Raw genomic sequence first — 19,508 nt, forward strand, 5'->3', positions numbered from 1 at the left:
TTTCCCATGAACGCAATGTTGTGACATTTCGTATAACCTTTGCATACGTAACTAGCGTGGCTAGTAACTTTAAAAATCTACTATCCATGTTATCAAAAAAGTTAATTTAAAGCCCTGCATACCAGACCATAGCCTGGATGCCAGCCGAACTTAGCCCCGCCCACAACATTTGTATATTGTTAAGTGAAGCCAAAACATCTGGTCCCCCCCCCCCAGGTGGCTGGCTGCAGTATAGATCATAAACCCTGCCCTCTCCATGTCAGCAGATGGGACATGGGCCAAACAAGAAAAATCTAATTACACATCAAATAAAGAGTTCCCAAAAAATTGTGTTTGTTAAAGTGTTAATTTTTCTGATAAGTTTGGTTTTTTATTAGTTATTTGATGCTATAAAAACAGGGTGAAACGTCACCATTGACAGCTGGGATTGACTCACGATTGGTCAGGCGGGTGTTTGGGCGGGACTTCGATACCACTGCTTCACCGCCCGATCACTACTACACTGACATACATTTTAAATAATTAATAAATTACAAGATGGCAGCGCCTGTATCCTGTATATTTGGGCTTTACTTTAGTACAGTGGGAGGAAGTGAGGATGTGTCGTCCATCTTTATATACACAGTCTATGGTCATACCAGACCACGTAAGACTGTAGCAGCAAGACCCCTGTGTGTAGGAGTGGGGTGTGTTTGCTTTTGAATTTAACTTTTCATTGTATGAGAGAAAGAATGTGTTTTTTTCTTCAAAAGTTACATGGTCTCACTTTAAGGTCGCACACAGACAATAGACAAAAGCAGTCTCTTCAAATCAGGAAGACCGGGGTTTTCCAAAGTAATCCCAACAGCAAAAGACTTCACATCTAACAAGGCACACCAACTGTGACACAATGTGAAGGTGGATTGCTACGACGCATCATAATGTCATTATCACCTGGGATCTTGAGGTTGAGGTCACACTGGCTGCCGACGTTGGCGACTGATGCTGCTCTCCTCTTCCTCGTGATGCTCTCCTTCATCCTGCCCTCCCCTGTTACCTTCACGGTGAATGCACTTCCTACACACACACACACACACACACACACACACAGTTTAGTAATTCAGAACAACATTGATTTGCTCTGTAATACCCGTTTTTTTGTTAAACTTTTGTCCATTTGGTTACCCACATATGTACACACACACACATACATATATACATACATATACACACACACACATATATATACACACACACACACACATATACACACACACACATATACATATATATATATATATATATATATATATATATATATATATATAAATATATACACACACACATATATATACATACATACATATATATACATACATATACATACATATATATAACATACACATACATACATACACATACATATATACATATACATACATACATACATACACACACACATATACACATAACACACACACAAACACACAGAACAGACAACACACAATAAAAAACACACACACACACTATTTTTTTTTTATTTTTTTTTTTTAACACAAAAAAACATACAGACAGAAACAGACACACAGCAGACACATAGACAGAAAAAAAAACAAACAAACATACACAACACACAATACCACACACACACACACACACACACACACACACACACACCAACAGACGAAACACAAAAAACACACACAATAATCCAGACACAATGACCAGAAACACAGAAAAAAACAGCCAGAAGGAGGAAACACATGGAAGAGCGCCCTGGACCAAGCGGAAGAACACACAGACAGGAAATACAACATATGAATCTATTATTCTACCTCTACCTAGAAGAGAGATTGACACACATGGAGTGAGGAGGCACACAGCACACAGACACAGGGATAACGGAAGTGCAAGACAAGACAGACAGAACAAAGGAGGAGGGTTTTTTGCTTTTTGGCGCTGGGTGTTGTTAGTTTGGGTTGCCCAGACCTGGGTCTGGCTGTACACAACAATACATGATGGAGAATGCACTGGAGAAACGACCAACGGAGATGACAAACACAGACAGCGGGAAAAAAAAAATACGCCGGAAGACCGGAGAAGAGACACGTTGAGCACATAACACAAAAATGAGAAAGCAGAGAGACAGGAGGATATAATTATTGAAGTATAGATCTAAAGAACCATAAAACCATTTCTAGCTAACCAATCAATCACTGTTGGGCCAATTTTTTAAAAAAATTTTGAAGGGGCCCCCGGGGCCACACACATTCCCCCACAAAGCGCAGGAGGCAGAGCTCCACCCCCCCCACCCACCCCCCCCCCCGCAAAAGGAGCTAACGGCCAAAGACAAACACACAGAAGCCGAGACAGAACAAATATATAAATAACGATGTCGTGTCACACCTCACATGGTGAGTAGGCTCAAAGATGGAGGGAATGCGGAGGGGTTAGGCCAGGCGGAAATGGTGGTGGAAACCCAGGCAGTGGAGACGGCATGGAGTTGGCCACAAACTTAAACATCCTCAGGAGTCACACCTGGGGACACAGCAGAGACAAGCACACTCAGAGAGAGGAAAAACAACGTGGGGGGGGGGTGGCAACCCCCCCCCTGGGAAATTGATGGTAAAGCACAGTAACAATAACTGAACATGCAACATCGCCACTTAGAGGAAACACCCTGAAATGGCACGCATGGGCCCACCAACAACAAGGTGATGATAGCGCAGCGCCTTAAGGGTAGCCATTATTTCCTGTTAATCATTGAGTATTTAAGATCATATGGTATTACCAGTAATCCTAGCAGAGAAGGGGCTGCCGGGGATGTGCTTGTCGTTGTATTTGACCAGGATGCTGTAGTCTCCAGGCAGGACGGGCAGGTAGGACACAGTGCACGTCCCATCCTGGTTGTCAACACAGCTGATGTCGGCCTTGGATGGACCCTCGATGGCCAGAGACAGACCGCCTACAAGGACATGATATGAACAAAGTGGTTCATATCTTTCTTTCTTTTCGGTCTGATGATTTCTTTCTTTTCTAAATCAATTTTTCCTTTATTTCTGTGTCATGCACACAAAATGCCCAACCCTCATTGGTTTTTAAAGAACTTTTTTAAAACTTTAATGCCAGTTGCAGTGTTCAAAGATTTCATTGCATTTCACAAAAATTTATGTCATTTTACAGGTCGTTCTTAAACAAAATATTGGTGAGCTGGTGAGTGTAGTTTTGTTAAAAACAAAATTAAGTGGTGTGTAAAATAACCTTTGCTACAATTTTGAGTACGTCATTATATGTTTGTCTTTGAAACGTGCAGGGGTGTAACGATGCAATCGATCTGGATCGATCAAATGTGTGATTTACGCCCCTAATCTACACAGGCGGCTGCATACAGTCAGATGTATTCTGCCATACGACTGCTACATACCCTCTCCAGCATCTTTGGTGTTAACAGTGAAGACAGCAGGCTTGTTGACAGTCCCATGGATCAGGCCTGGGCCATACGCACTGACATTACCACTGTTCATGTAGTCCACGTAGAACTGTAGGGGACTTCCTGTGAATGGAGAAGAAAGGAGAAGAATATCTCATGCACCTTCGGGGGTTACACATTTCCGCTGGATTTTCAAAACACATTGTGTCAGAAGTTGTACCAGGGATGTGGATGCCATCGTATTTGATGTCCATCTCGTGCAGACCGGCCTCAGTGGGAGCGTACTTGACCGTAACAGTGCCGTCCTTGTTGTCTGTGATGTCAGGCTTGGCCACGGTGCCCGATGGCATTCGGACTTCACCTTAAGCAGACGACAAAAACATATCGTACAGTGAGATACACGGTCACGGAAAACCTGGAAGAGTCCTCAAATCTCATTTCCCAGGCCTGTAAAAGTCACGGAATTAGTAAAATCCTTGAACGTTTTGGAAAAGTCATGGGATTTTGTTGTTTAATGAAATTACTTGTTCCGTAATCTTCCGCGGATAACCGTTCCACGTGTCACTACCCGATGTGAGTCGAGTGCAGATGTGAGTTGCGGATGCTCAGATTTAAAAAACGGTTTACGGCATAACGCCAAGGGATCGGGATCCGGCAAACGTTTTAGCTATCTATTGTGCTGTCGATTGTTTGATTGCTAACGTTCGCTCAAAACGCCATTCAAGTGACAGCCTTTGTTGTGTTGGATTGCTAACTTGTAGCCAGCAGTGAACAAACATCGTTATGTAGGTCCATTTTTATTGTACTGACATTACAGAAGTCTCTCATTTAGGTTCTTATAGGCTACTTCAGCCTCTAATCTAGAACTGACATCAGGGATCGTGCCGTGAAAATGTGATGCCTTAACGCTAAATAATAAATTACTGCTATGTAATGTACCTATGTCATTATTCTGTAGCTAACCGCAAAACACATCTGTGTGAAATCTGGTCTAGCCTACCTATAAAAAATACAAGTAAAAACGGTTTTGTATGGCAGGGCACCTTTAAAGTTATTGTCATTAACATTCGGAGAAAAGTATACTATAGTTATGTTTGTGTTATATGTTTTGAATGTTCATGGAAATGTTATTATGAGTCCTTAAAAACTCATGGAAAAGTTTTGAAATTTTGTCAATGAAAACATGTGGGAACCCTGATTATAGTGCAGACGGGTTTATGTTACCTGTGATCTCTCCCTTCTGGATGGTGAATGGGATGACCAGGTCAAACGGCCTCAGCCCTGCCACATCCAGACCGTTCATTCCCATTGGTCTGTCTGTTGCCTGGGAGACAGAGAGCAGAGGGCAGAGGTCAGATACACACAGTCCGTGATGAGGGTTGCGGCGACGGGCGTGGTTGCGGTTAACAGTAAACGTCACAGATGCAGTCGACACAGCGCAGGACAGACGGGCAAAAGTTTCCAGAACACCAACAAAGAATGGGATGAGACAATCATGAGATGAAATGATTGGACAATGGGGGGGGGGGATGACAATGGTGATCATGGTCAGGATGATGACACCGACACAAGCTGCGAGAGAGAAATGAGATGAGGACACAACAACACTGGTAGGTCATGGGGAGAATGACAAAGCACAGTTAGCCATTTTGTGAAATGTGGAGCAGCTGACATGCCCACATTGATCATTCTCAAAATGGCTTTTGTCTCCTAAGCGAGTTGACATGGAGCACCGCTGAACAGACGGACTGCACAATAACTCATGGGAGATATTTAACTCCCAAATTGCAAGGGACGCATTTCCCATGTTGTGGAATAAAAACTGTAGGGCTGCAACTAACGACTATTTCCACTGTCGATTTATCCGTTAATTACTTGTTTGGTCTTTAAAATGTCAGTAGATTAGAAAAAAAAAAAAAAAAAAAAAGTGTCAGTGTTTTCCAAAGCCCAAAATGACGTTGCCAAATGTCTTGTTTTTCCCACAACTCAAAAGATATTCAGTTTACTGTCACAGAGGGGTGAAGAAACCAGAAAATATATATATATATATATATATATATAATAATATATTAAAAAAATATAATATAAAATAAAAATATATATAAAAAATAATATATTGTTTCCGAGTGTTCATTGTATGTATGTAATACCTGAGAACAACCATATGTCTTTATATATATATATATATATATATATATATATATATATATATATATATATATATATATATATACAAAAAAACCTGTGCGTATATTTTGGAACTGCGGCACACAGTAGAAGAATATGAATGTGCCTTTTTCGCTATCGCTAAGTGCAGCTCTGTTGCATTTTCCATGTGTTTGAGGAATCCTGTTTATGAGATGAGGGAGTGAAATGAGAGATAAAAGTCCCGTCAAGAGATAAAACACCTGCAAGGAGAGACAGCAGACACTGAATGCGGGCTGATGAAAGAAGGAGGCCACGTGTGAGGATGTGGATGAGGGGAAAAGAAAGAATAGAAGAAGTTGAGAGGGATGAGAGGCTGCAGACAGGAGGTTTTTAGGTACCCAGGGCTGTTGAGCGTAGTACTGGGGCATTTGGCTCTGCTGCATGAGCTGGTCTGATGGGGCTCCTTCCAGCGCCTGAGGGGGAGGGGGAGGAGGGGGGGAGGTGGTGGGGGTGGTGGTAGGTAAGGGGGTTGTGTAGGAGATGGAGAGGGTAACAAAGATGGAAGGGGATTGGATGGGGAATAAAACAGTAGTCAGAGTGATTTAGAAAACGTCTGGCGCAACCAGGACCCAATCACGAAGCTTCTGTGGGGAGAAATGGCGTCAAGGAACTTTGCAGCGTTTTCCCTAGGTTTGTGGAAGACTCATGGTGCGTTCCATGGGTACTGGGAAGTCGGATTTTTCCGAGGTCAAAGCCGGAAACACGCCCCCTGACCTTGGATTTCCAAGCTCGGAATTTGGGCAACCACCGAGTACACAGAGCTAATAATCCAACGTGGCTGCTCCGTGCATCAACAGTTGTGAAAGCTGTGGTAACATACAGTTCTCAGCACTTTTGTGTTATTTGGGTCTCACTAAATCAGTCGTACAGCAGTTGCTGTCCGTCTTCTAACCGTAGACATGTTGTCAAGCTGTTTGCATGCACAAAAAAACAGCGTAATGCGTTGTTATCAACTGGCATGCTAACTGCTAACAATGGCTAACCCGGCTAGAGCTAATGAAAACAATGAAAATCCGACTTGTAAATGGAACGCATTCAACTCGGGTGTGACGTCATTCCCAGCTTCGGCTTCCGAGTTAAATGGAACACACCATTCAGTGCACATATTTGGGGGGGCGGGGGAGGGGGGGGGTTTGTTAAGGGGCCATCCTCCAAAAAAAAAAAGTTAAATTATTTGATTAAAAAAATAAATACAATTTCACATCATTTTGGACCATTACTATTACCACTATAACGGTGTCTAAAACATTGGAAAAGCTAGAGCAGATAATAACTAAATAAAAACACTCAAGAAGCTTAAAAGAAAAAAGAAGTCCACTGGGAACTAACTACAATCATTAGATCTGAGAAAAGTAATTTAGTTACATTCGTTCAGCTTAGTTGGTGCACCAAATGGCCTTAGGGTGCTGCGCCCAAGCCTTATAATGGTAGGGAAAAAAACCTGTCCATGCACTCTTTACACTAAACACAAACCGAGAGCAAATGTGTTTGTTATTCTAGTATATCCAGCAGCAGTCACACTCTTTAATACAACATTATAATACAATATAATACATAATACATTATAACACAGCTAGCTGATTCTGCAACACTAGTCATCACTTGACAATATTCTGCACAATGCATATTTATTTATTTATTACTCCGTGTCACCTCCTAATGTCATTTCTATTCATCCGCACTTTACTCATTTTTATATCTGTGTATTTATATATTTTTTTTACCTTTCTGTTTATAATAAGGGTGTTTACAGTGTACAGTTTACTATTATTATTATCTCTTTTTCTATTTCTTATCATACTTTTTGTATATTTTTCCAATGTCTATTTAATGTGTATTTGTATTATTCTGATGTGTGTGAATTTTTCTTTTCAGCTACTGTAACAAGGTAATTTTTCCCAATGTGGGATTAATAAAGTCTATCTTATCCAAGTTGTCCTGCCTGCACCATGATCTGATCAGTTTTTCCTTGACTCTGCTCTTGTTATTTCGTTTTTTGTTGTTCCACTAAGCTGTCTGTCCAAGGGCATTGCAGCAAAAGAGCCTGTATGCTCAACCAACCTGCCCTGTGTAAGGAAAAGTGAAAATGCACGTCACTCACCGTGACTTGGAAGGGACTGTTAGGGATGTGCTCCCCTCCGAAACGGACGCAGATGACATACTCGCCAGGCTGCGGCGCCGTGTAGAAGATGTCGAATGTGCCGTCCTCGTTCTCAACCACGTCCACGTCGAGCTCCGCCCCCTCGGGCGTGCACACGCTGCAGGTCACCTTGCCTTTCCCAGCCGCCTTGGCGTCCACTGTGATGACTGTCTGTTCGCCAATCTGGATAGTTGGGCCAACGCCTGCGCCTTAACAACGGAGAAGAGAGGCTCAGTGGTGAGATGAATTTCTAATTAGAAAATATCTTACAGAACACAAACAGGCACACACTTCCTTAAAACACACGCACACACACACACACACACACACACACACACACACACGCACACACAACATTCAGCATGCACATTCCACAATTATGAGACAGGGATAAAGCTGGATGAGAGCTAGTCATGTTATATCCATCTACACTATGTTGTTACTATTGACTCATATGTTATTGTCATACAGTTTTCCATGTAGAACTGAAAGCTAGATTAGCCATTCCACCATGCCATCCTACCTACTCCGTTAGTCCATTAGTCCGTCCAACAAAAAAATGAGAGAGGGAAACGAAGACAAACGTTTTGACAAAGGAAGTGGAAAACGAGATGAGAGGAAGAGAAGGTATGGGACAGAGAAACGTATAGAGTAGAAAAAGAGAGAGAGAGAGAAAAAAATGGGGTATCATGTTGAAAGCTGGTGCCACCATCCTCCATGCTGACAGAACCGAGTTAGAAAGAAAAGGAAGAGTAGTTCCTCTACATGACAAAGTCGTTCAGAAGGCTTACCTAAACCGTGACCGCCGATTGAGACTGATAATAGGAACGGTGAGAAGCAGGGGAGCGAGAGAAAACAAAGGTGACAAATAAAAAGACAGTCAGGTGGGGGTGGGGGTGGTGGGAGGCAATCACTGTGCTCCAAACACTTAAAAACAAACGGTGATGGTGGAGTGTGAAGCAGGGAGTGAGTGTGTGTGTGTGTGTATGTGTATATGTGTGTGTGTGTGTGTGGCAAGGAACTTAGGTGAGGGGGAGTGTAACTGAGGAGCACAGCGTGAGAAACACAACATAACAATGCATGAAAAAAAAAATGCAATATGAGCAGCAGGTACACTGAGAGATGAAAGTCGATACTTTTCACGACTGATGTATCCTCTTTCGCACCCACAGTTACCACTCTCATGTCTGACGCTTAGTGTGAAGCTAGAGCCAGCAGCCGCTTAGCTTAGCTTAGCATATCGACTGGAAATGCAAACGGGGAAAAAGCCTGATCCGTGTCCCCTGCGTTATTATGATTCCCACTACTTTTCTTGGCAAGACCATATACTGTAAAAAACTTGTTTTTTTTGCAACCGCATGTGACAATTTTTGACGAGAGGGCGTAGCTGAGGAGGATGACGCGGCCAAGCCGGTGTTTATGGTTTCAATGGGGCTGTGCTAAGCTAAACGCTAAAAAGGGGGAAAGTTGCCGATTTATAACCCTTCTGAAGCGAGTCATCCAGTGGAGATTTACCGACGATAAACAGGGACCTCTGGGTACTGACGCCATTCATCATTCCTCATAGAACGCAGCTTTAAGGCACTTCCGCTTTGGCTTCACTTTTCAAACCCGGAAGCTCCGTCCATTATTTTTACAGTCTATGGGCGAGACAGCATTCGAGCGCTAGGATTGGCCAGGCACCCATGACTGCGTGTTCTCCCCTGACCAATGGGCTATCCTGTCCCTACGCAGGGCGCATCTTGCCAAGAAAAGTAGTGGGATTCATAATAACGTGTCTTCCCTTTGCTTCCAGTCTTTATGCTAAGCTTAGCTTCCCCTGGCTCCAGCTTCATATTTAATAGACAGATATGAGAGTGGTATCAATCTTCTTCATGTAACTCTCCGCAAGAAAGTGAGTGCATTTCCTAATACGTTAAACTGTGGATGAAACATAAATAACACAACACTGTGCAGCTCGTTTGTGCTTTTCTATCACAAAATAGGAACCAATCTTCAGAGCGGTGGCTTCCTGCTGCTGTTCACCCCAATTTACAGTAAACAAAGTCCTTTAGCAACAACATTCGGATGTGTGAGGACATAAAATCCTGGTGAAAATCTGGTCTGTTTTTTTTTTTATGTAACCGTAAAATTCATTATCATGCAGGAGAGACATTTGACCAACAATACAACGTATTTGAAGAGTAAAACATTATATAAAAATCTGAGTATTGCTACCTCTCCAAGGTAAAAGGACTTGGGTCCTTTAAGTCCATTTTTCAAACATATGAAAACAAACGTATGAGCAGTGGTCTAACCGTGCTGTACATACCTGTGACAGTGCACTTGCTGGCGTCTCCAGTGGGCAGGGCTCTGATACGGTAGGGTGAGTATGGGATCTCGTCCCCTCCGTACTTAATGAGGATGGTGTATCTGCCAGTCATGTCCGGCACATAGGACACCAGATAGGTCCCGTCATGGTTGTCACGGATATTGGCCTTCTTAGGCTTCCCCTCTGGGTCCTGCAGGGGTGGAAGTGGCCAAAGTTTAAAAACAGTTTTAGTTTTTGTAACTCCTATAATAAATATAAGCGACTTTGTGGTTAATTCTAGTGGATGGTAAGCACAGAATAACTGCAGGCACTCATGAGATTGTTAAACATCTACCTTTACATCCCAGATTTCTACAAATACGCAATGGTGGATATACAGTATGTTCCCCATAACTTCATATACACATTTAAAGAGATCAGCGGTGGAAGAAGTATTCAGATCCTCCAAAAGTACTAATACCACACTGTAGAAATACTCTGTTGCACGCAAAATTCCTGCATTGAAAAGGTTACTTAAGTAAAGTATGTAATTATCATCAGGAAAATGTACTTAAAGTATTAAAAGTAAAAGTACTCAATGCAGAAAAATCCTCATATTTTAGAAACTGGAAACGATCCAAACTGTGTGTTTAATCGTCATTTCAGCTGGACTTGTAGGCTGTTATGTTGTTGGATAGTTTAATTTATAATAAAACATATATTTCATAAACTACATGTATTTTGTGTGCAAAAATCTTAATTTCTAAAGTACCTAAATCTGTCAGATTAATGTAGTGGAGTAAAATGTACAATATTTCTCTCTGAAATGTAGCAGAGTAGAAGTAGAAAGTTGCATGAAAAGAAAAGACTCAACTTAAGTACCTCAAATTTGTACTTAAGTACAGTACTTGAGCAAATGTACTTCGTTACATTCCACCACTGAAAAATTAATTCATGAATATTTTCTTAAATAGTCAATCGCATGCAAGGACTCACGGTGATCTGCACTGCCAGCAATCCCTCGCCTGCATCTTTGGCGTCAATGGTGAACTCGACGGGCAGAGAGGCGGGCACCCCGGTGGTGTTAAGGCCGGGCCCGCTGGCACGCACCTTACTGGCATCGTGGGTGGGGAGCACCTTCACCTTGTAGGGGCTGACAGAGGGAGAGAGTAAAAGGACAAATACGCAGCAGTCAGAAAATGTTGTTTGAAAATCAGTCTATATCTACGACCTTCTTCCACTTCCGTCAATGTTTGATATTCCACCACCCGCGTCACGGCGAGAGCATCCAGTCAATTTAGCGAAAGACACCCCCCAATATCGTACACGTTAGGACTGCACAATATAATGTATTTTTTTATATTTTTTATAGTCATTCGCAACTGGCGCAATATACCTATTGCAAAAGACTGCAACATATCGTTGACTAGAAGGGAAAAAGGTGTTACATGTGGCACTTTTGATTCAGTTAAACCAAGAGTGGAGCTACACCTCCTGTGTCTCTCTCCCTGTTTCGTTTTTCTCTTTTTCATAATTTTGGAAGTGGATATTGTACTGTACTATTTTTCTTGTGTAAAAGTAAATAGTTTTTATCGAGTGGTCCTGTGGATTTTTTGATGTGGATTAAGACGAGGAGCTTTAGAAGAGGGTCAAGCAACGGCTTCATTCAGTGGAGACCTACACTAGATACTAGCTTAATGAACACGTGATTGTTCTTTCAAATACTAGTTGTAGAGACAATAAAATCCGCGAACAAAACCGGAACGCAGCACAGACGCGCCCGTTGGATAATCTGGGTAAGTGTGATTGTGTGTTACCTGCGTGGGATCTCCTCGTCAGCATATAACACATTAATGGAATAGGGTCCCTCTCTGGTGGGAACGTAGTTGACGGTGTGAGTCTGATCACCGTTATCCACCACTTCCACAGGCTCCACCACACCTAAACACGCACACACGCACACAAAACAACAACAACACAGAAAAGGAAGCAAAATCATCATAAGAACATAGAAAGACAAAACTTTCTGAACTGTAAAAACAATTTGACTAACAAATCAGGACAACTAGGATGTAAAAGAAATACAACTATGTAAAGCAATTACAACTAGAAGTTTGGAGGTCCAAAAATCGGATTAGTAAATGTCCAAAAGGCACGAGAAAGTGTTGTATTTTATACCACGGGTCAGGTGCACTACAAATAAAAGCAGTTTAAGAAGTTAAATACAAAGTGTTTAAATTCTTAGTTAGGATTCTTTTTTTTGTATGTCAGAAAATCCAAGCTTTAAATCGCACATAGAGATACGCAGAAACATTAGAACACACACTTACCTTTGGGTCCCTGTACGCGGACCTGCAGTGGGGCCACTCCAGCCTTGGAGGCGTCCACTGTGAATGCCTGAGGAATGTTGGATCTGACATTGGTACCCAGGCCTGGACCCTGGCACTTCACCTTGGTACTGTCCACTGTGTCACTGACTGGCACAGAGAACGGGCTGCCTGCACAGACAAAACCTCAGAAAAGTTAGCAATAATTATTCCAAGGTGCCCTAGGTGTTTAGCACGCAGCGACAGTTCTCTCATGGCACATGTCTGGAGTCAGAAATTCTTGCCTTGACGCGGCCAAGATACATGACGGACTACACGTTGGTCCCCCAACCGATAATAGATATTTACTACCGGTGTGATGTCATTCTGAAGGAGGTGCCAGAGGCACCTGGCATTCTACTTTCAGACATTTGGGAACAAGAATGTAGGGTTACACTTTACTTCTTACTATCTACATAAGAGTGAGATGATGACACTGTCATGAACGTGTCATAAACATTATAAACAAGTCATAAATGTTTATGACATAACGCTTCTTTTAGTAAGTGTCCTTCGGTTTTTGTCATGACAAGTTATGGTTATGTTTAGGGTACATGTGTCATGAGTGTGTCATGACAGTGTCATGTCACTCTTATGTAGATAACAAGTATGTAGATCAAGTAAAGTGTTACCGAATGTAGACAAACAATGGTGACCAAAGCGGTCTGTACGATACTGGCTGTCTTGTGTTCAGAAAATACAAAATAAAGCAAAAGCTATCTTTCCTCCGTTTCACAGTTCCACCTTTTATTAAATAAGTATTTGTAAGCAAACAATTCATCGTGTGGAGGAAAAACCTGCCAAAATAGTTAATTTTTTCCTCTCAGTTCACTGCTCAATTATCATCATTTTCTCTCCGGCCGCTTTCAGAAATCCATGTTTCGTCTAACTGCGTGTCAATCGCTGCTCATGCATTCATTCTCCCTTGTGGGGTGAGGGGCTTAGGAGACCGTTTTGGGCTTTAGCTGAAAGGGGGGAGGGACTGAGAAGCTGTCGATGTTCAAATTTGTTGACTAAGTCCTGGATCTTCCCAATCCTACCTACAGCACCTTTAATTAACTCACTCATATTTAAATTCCTAAATATGTTAAACAAGATGACAAAAATATTGAAATGTTTTTTTTAACACTGATTAGACTAACAATTCAGTACCTGTGATGGGCTGTCCTCCATAGGTGACATTGAGGTTGTATTTGCCGGGCTCGTATGGGATGTACTCCACACTGCAGCTGCCATCCTTGTTATCAGTGCAGGACATTTTGGCCTCCGATGGACCCTCCATCGCCAGACCAAGACCACCAGTACCTGCTCCTCTGCAGAGGGAAGACAATGGGCGTTAGAAAATACAATCCAGGGAAGAATGAAGGGGTGCCATCAATCCAGGAGTGGGCTCGTGAGATGGCTAGAGTGGCGGCGTTTGAAAAAAAATGCCATATAAACGATTTGCCAGATTGGATGTCTATCTAGACTAGAAAATGGGGAAAGCACCTGAGCTTTCTGGAGGGCTCCTAAGAAGCTTTGTGCTGGGGAGAGAAGAGTATGATGGCTAATGGTGTTGTCATTTATACATAATTATGTTTATTTGGTTTATTGTCTATTTTGGTACTATTTTGTTGAATGGTCTTATTGTAGTTGTATTGTAGTTACTGTGTTATGTTTTCTTGATTTTTGTCTGGGTGGGAGGTGATGATGTACGTTTTGTAGGTTGTTAACCTTCATGTCGTCCTCGGGTCAAATTTGACCCGTTTTAAAAGTTATTTTTTATCATCAGAAATATGTGAAGTGGAAATAAGCGCTGAAAATGTTGAAAAAAGTGAAAAACAAGAAAAATTCATAAACCCCAGAAGAAAATGCCCAAAACGTTGGAAAAAAGGGACAAAAACGTAAAAAACTGACCAAAATATCTGAAAAGCTATAAAAATGTTTATTTTTACACAAGGGTTAAAAAAAAAAAAAAAACTCCTGGAAACACATCAATGACATTTGTGTTTTTTTCACCGTGAATGCTTTTGCCTCACTTACCGGGTTTCCACTGTGAACTTGTTGGGCTTGTTGGTGATGCCACATTTCAGGCCGGGACCGTGCACACGAACGCGAGCTGGATCACAGCCTTCGGTGACGGCAACACGGAATGGACTCTTAGGCGCTGGAGAGCCATCGTAGCAAACCTCCACGCTGTGTGGGCCTGAGGCATACGCACAAAATCAGGACCGCTTCAAACTCATGTATCGGAGAACAGCAAACCTACACATTTCTGCACAAACTGTTCCGTTTGAACTCACCCTCCTCATAGGGAGTGTACTCTACGTTGTAGGTTCCATCTCCAAGATCGGTGATCAGTGCGTCCGTACGGCTGCCGGACGGGTTGCTGATGACGGTTTTGATGTGGTCACCTCCGGTCTGTGTGAGAGCACGAGCATCCACAGTGAAGTCTGTGGTCGCCTCACGGAAAACACCTAAAAAAAACACAGGACAGGGGAACATACAGAATGTTGGTGAAATGTTTGCAGGTCTGTACAGACTTGGATCACATTTAGGGATGCACCAATCCGACTTAGATACTTCTGATGCGGAGTACCAATGCCAGTGCTCTCTTTGTTTTTCTTTTACCAAATTTAAAAGCTGTGGAACCCATTGGAATCATCTTTACAGAGGGGAATATGAGGATAGAGATTGCTGTGGCGCAGCAGCACCGGCTTTAATTGAATGAATAGTGAAAGCAGAAACACGGTTTTCACAGTAACATTGGCAAAGAAACTATTTCAATGTAGATCAGTCACATCTGACAATAGGATAAACAAAGGGAACAGGATGAATATAAAAAAATAGCAAATGTAGGTATTTAACATAATGCAAATGTATTTACAGCATACATGAAGGATAAATGCAAATGAAAAAAAAGTTAAATAAACAAAAAAAACGTCATCTTTGCCTCAGGACAATGAAAAATAATAACATTAGATATGGTAATAGTATACACTAGGGCTGGGCAATATGGAGAAAATCAAATATCATGATATTTTTGACCAAATACCTCGATATCGATACCGCAACGATATTATAGTGTTGAGATTATGAGATTTTTGATAAATAATCATCAGTAATGTGGATATAATGACTAAGTGGGTAAGGGCAAATAACAGAACAGATACAACAGTCTGGTACGTTCAGAAAAGGACATCACTTTACTGTAACGCAGCCTTTAAAACCAGGAAAAGACACCACTTATTACGATATCCAAAATCTAAGACGATATCTAGTCTCATATCACAATATCAATATAATATCAATATATTGCCCAGCTCTAGTATACACTAAATAAAAAAAATTTGTGAAGATAAAACCACATCTTCTGCAGCAGTTTTTTATTTTTTACCTTTGCCCTCCACTCCTTTTCCGAACACACGGACTCCACTGGCGTCGACCGCGGGCTCCACGTTGAGCCGAGTGGGGAAGTTGGGCACATCCTGGCCACCGTAGCGGATGGTGAGAGTGTACGAGCCGGGGTAGAGAGGGATGTAGGTGATGGTGTAGGTGCCGTCTCCGTTGTCCTGGATGTGAACCTCTGCCTCGGTGCCGCTGTCGGAGATGATCTCAATGGTCAGCTCAGCCGGGCCGGCGTTGGTACAGTCCACAATGAACTCCCCTTTCTCCCCCACCTTGGCGCGCTCCAAGCCTGGGCCAGAGCAGCGTACCTGAGAGGAGAGAGATGCATGATTGATGACTACACGTGTGTCACAAACAAAATTACTTTTAAATTGAATTGACATGTTATACATATTTTTCATTAGGGATGGGACTCACCAGAGTCCCCACGATACGATAGTATTGCGATTTTAAACGTATATTCTGCGATATTTGGCAAATGAATTACCTTTTTTCCAACTTTAAATTATGTCCCCAAAGGAAAACTTTGTTAACATCTGTTTTATCTATAAATATAAACTTCTTTGTTTGTTCATCTCACTTCAATTTTATTGCCACAAAATTGTCAAGCAGACAAACTGACCAACACGGTCATGAAAACCTGTCATAAATGTGGTATGCACCTGACAAACTGAAAGGTTTGTATTATAATCAAATTCAAATTCTCATGTGCACTTTATAATAATCATTTTTGCTTGTTTTACTTTATATTTTTTGGAAGTTTTTCTGTTTTGTATAAAGGAAGGATGCTGAATCAGCCTTTAAGGTTTCTTTCCTCTCCTGCACTGTGATTGGTTGTTTTAAAAAAAATTATTATAAGTACATATCTTTGTGCAAATAAACTAAACTAAGATTGATACTAGGCGCACGTGTATCGATACAGTATTGCAACGGAAAATATTACGATACTTTGCTGTATCACTCCCCCCCCCCACCCCCCACCTTTACTACTCATATTTTATTCTATAGATGTGTAACAATAGCGTGTGTCAGTAACTGTGACTAACCTTGGAAGGATCTGAGACAGGGTAAGCTGTGGGGCTGAAGGGGGATCCAGGGATCGGTGCTCCATCATAGGTCAGTTCAACCTGGTATGGCCCCGCCTCGCGGGGGATGAACTTCACCTGACTGGTCTCTGGGCTCAGCCCTGGCTCCACCTGGGACAGGGAATAGGAACAGGACTTTACTAATAATAAAACCACATCCTAACAGCACGTCTTAGAGATGCAAGATTTTGCTCAAAATTTAAGGCATTTATTTTATATTTTATTTATTTATTATTTTTCATTTTAGGCCTTTATTTATAGGACAGCTGAAGACATGAAAGGGGAGAGAGAGAGAGGGAGGAACGACATGCAGCAAAGGACCGCACGTAGGAGTCGAACCCGCGGCCACTGCGTCGAGGAGTAAACCTCTATATATGGGCGCCTGCTCTACAAGGTGAGCTACCCACGTGCCCAATGTCAGACATTTATAACTTAAAGCTATAGTGCGTAGTTTCTGTCTCCCCCATGAGGAATTCTAAGTAATGACAACACCGTAGTTACACATGATACAAGCCTTCCGTGATCGAACACCACCCCCACCCCTCCTTCAAGCAATTGCTAGTAGCCAAGGAGGACACGGAGGATTAAAAAAAAACATGGACTCTTCAGAAAAGGTCATTATCTTCACTCGAGCTTCTGCGCGAAAGTTTCAGGACGACACCTCAACGTAGCCAAACTGAGAAATCCAGAGAGTTGTGTGGAGCTGATAGTCTTAATTAGCTCATTTGGCCATGGCTTGAATGTAACAGACTTTTCTTCAGTAAGAATATAGAATAGTTGCGCACTATAGCTTTAAATACATTATAAAAATAAGGAACTTTTGAGAAGACCACATATGGTTTCAATGTGGACACTAAGCTTCGCAAAGACTTTTTTGGAGAAAAAAAAAAGAAAAAAAGAATGCAAATCATGTGCCACACCTTGCTGACCACTGGCTTCCCTGATGGCGAGGTCACTTTGGCGGCGACCTTCCCCTGACCACCGGCACCCTTTGATTTGACGGTCACTTCCTGGTCTTTGCCTACAGTCATCTCTACAATGACACACAGAGCAAAGAGAGCACGTTAGATCTGTAAACAGACTGATATCAGGTTGGAAAAAGACTATTCCAGATAATCCACTTTATGGTTGATAATGTAAATGTTTTCATATGAGCAAATTTTTTTTTTATATTCATGTTAAGACACATTTACCAATTGAAAACATTGAAACACCAGGTCAAACTATTTACTTAGTGAGTCAACATTCAGAGATATCATTTATTTTACCTAGTAAGTCAAAAATATAAAGTATAAAGTCAAAATTATAAAAAGTAAGTTAACCAGTAACACTAATAACCTATTATCTCATAATTCTAAGTACGCACTGTCTCCCAGGCCTGTGACGTTGATCTTGCTGAGGTCCAGTGTGGGCGCCACGGCAACGTTGAAGGGGCTCTTGGGAACGTGATCTCCACCGTAGGTCACAGCAACTCCCAGGGGACCCTGGGGCAAGAAAGGAAGGAGTGACGTAGATGTGATCACACAAATCATTATGTAGGAAAGGGGGACAGAATAATAATAGCGTTATATAAAGACATCAGCCGGTTTCTGATTGGACAAGCAAATTACAGCTGTGACATTTCTAAAGATCCAGCAATGTACAATAAACTAGCTATAAACTAGGATAATTGTCATTGGATACCATAAAAAAGCTTGTGTACATGACTGAATCCAGTTAAAGGAATAGTTTTAACATTTTGGAAAATAAGCTTATTCACTTTTTTGTAGGAGTCAGATACAAAATGGATACCGCTCTCATGTCTGTTACTTAAAGCTACATTGTGTAAGAATCTCTCCCATCTAGTGGTGAAATTGTATATGACAACCAACTGAATATTACTTTCTAGCCCCTCCCATTCTGAGCGACTTGCTCGTATGTATTCTGAATGGCAGATTCTACGCTTACGAGAATACTCTGATTAGTTGGTGGAAGTAATTACACATGAATGAGCACATATTTGTGAAAGAACAAAGGTTTTTTTGCTAAGAATCAACTCAAAACATTACACAATGGAGCTTTAACTATGCAACTAGAGCCAGGAAGTGATTATCTTAGCTTAGCTTAGCAAAACAACTGGAAGCAGGGGGAAAACCGCTAGCTTGCTAAGTCATAAAAAAAGAAGAAAGAATCGCCTACCAACATCTCTTTTGCTCAATAATTACCACATTATTTGATTTGTTTAAACTGTACACAAACCATAATATAAAATAAAAAGACGTGGTTTAAAAGGGAACCAGTGGTCACTTCAGTAACTGGTTAGAGGAAGTGAATCCAGCAAAACCTAAACTTGTCTTTTTGGGGGGGTAGGGTTAGGTTCTATGGATAACCACGCCCATTCATTTGAATAGAAGAAATGTCTATAAATAGAGAGGGACATAAATAAATGTGACATTATGAAATAAAAGTCCCCTAAAAATAAATGTAAGTACAACCTATTTATTTATTTACTGTATTAAACTATATTGACTTATTTATATGTTTTACATTTATATATTTATTGCCTCATTTATTTATTTTTGTATTTATTTAATACTGAATAAAATGGCATTCCATAAGGTTCTTTTTCTTTTTCCAGTCTTTA

At 41.4% G+C, this 19,508-nt stretch overlaps 1 protein-coding gene across 1 annotated transcript in view; it reads right to left on the reverse strand.

Annotated features, from left to right (window-relative positions):
• The window catches only part of flna (filamin A, alpha (actin binding protein 280)), a 73,036-nt gene that overhangs the window by 8,993 nt on the left and 44,535 nt on the right, over nt 1-19,508 (reverse strand). Inside the window, exons 20-38 of the mRNA XM_039800461.1 lie at nt 18,252-18,369; nt 17,806-17,918; nt 16,847-16,996; nt 15,790-16,108; nt 14,696-14,869; nt 14,436-14,598; nt 13,566-13,726; nt 12,378-12,545; nt 11,865-11,988; nt 11,044-11,200; nt 10,069-10,258; nt 8,549-8,572; nt 7,719-7,966; nt 5,956-6,030; nt 4,634-4,733; nt 3,630-3,770; nt 3,404-3,532; nt 2,766-2,944; nt 934-1,081 (exon numbers count right to left, since the gene is read on the reverse strand). Coding sequence (XP_039656395.1) covers nt 934-1,081; nt 2,766-2,944; nt 3,404-3,532; nt 3,630-3,770; nt 4,634-4,733; nt 5,956-6,030; nt 7,719-7,966; nt 8,549-8,572; nt 10,069-10,258; nt 11,044-11,200; nt 11,865-11,988; nt 12,378-12,545; nt 13,566-13,726; nt 14,436-14,598; nt 14,696-14,869; nt 15,790-16,108; nt 16,847-16,996; nt 17,806-17,918; nt 18,252-18,369 — 2,881 coding nt within the window. The remainder of the gene's footprint in view (nt 1-933; nt 1,082-2,765; nt 2,945-3,403; nt 3,533-3,629; nt 3,771-4,633; nt 4,734-5,955; nt 6,031-7,718; nt 7,967-8,548; nt 8,573-10,068; nt 10,259-11,043; nt 11,201-11,864; nt 11,989-12,377; nt 12,546-13,565; nt 13,727-14,435; nt 14,599-14,695; nt 14,870-15,789; nt 16,109-16,846; nt 16,997-17,805; nt 17,919-18,251; nt 18,370-19,508) is intronic.

This window comes from Perca fluviatilis, chromosome 5 (genome assembly GCF_010015445.1).
Source record: "Perca fluviatilis chromosome 5, GENO_Pfluv_1.0, whole genome shotgun sequence".
NCBI classification, from domain to species: domain Eukaryota; kingdom Metazoa; phylum Chordata; class Actinopteri; order Perciformes; family Percidae; genus Perca; species Perca fluviatilis.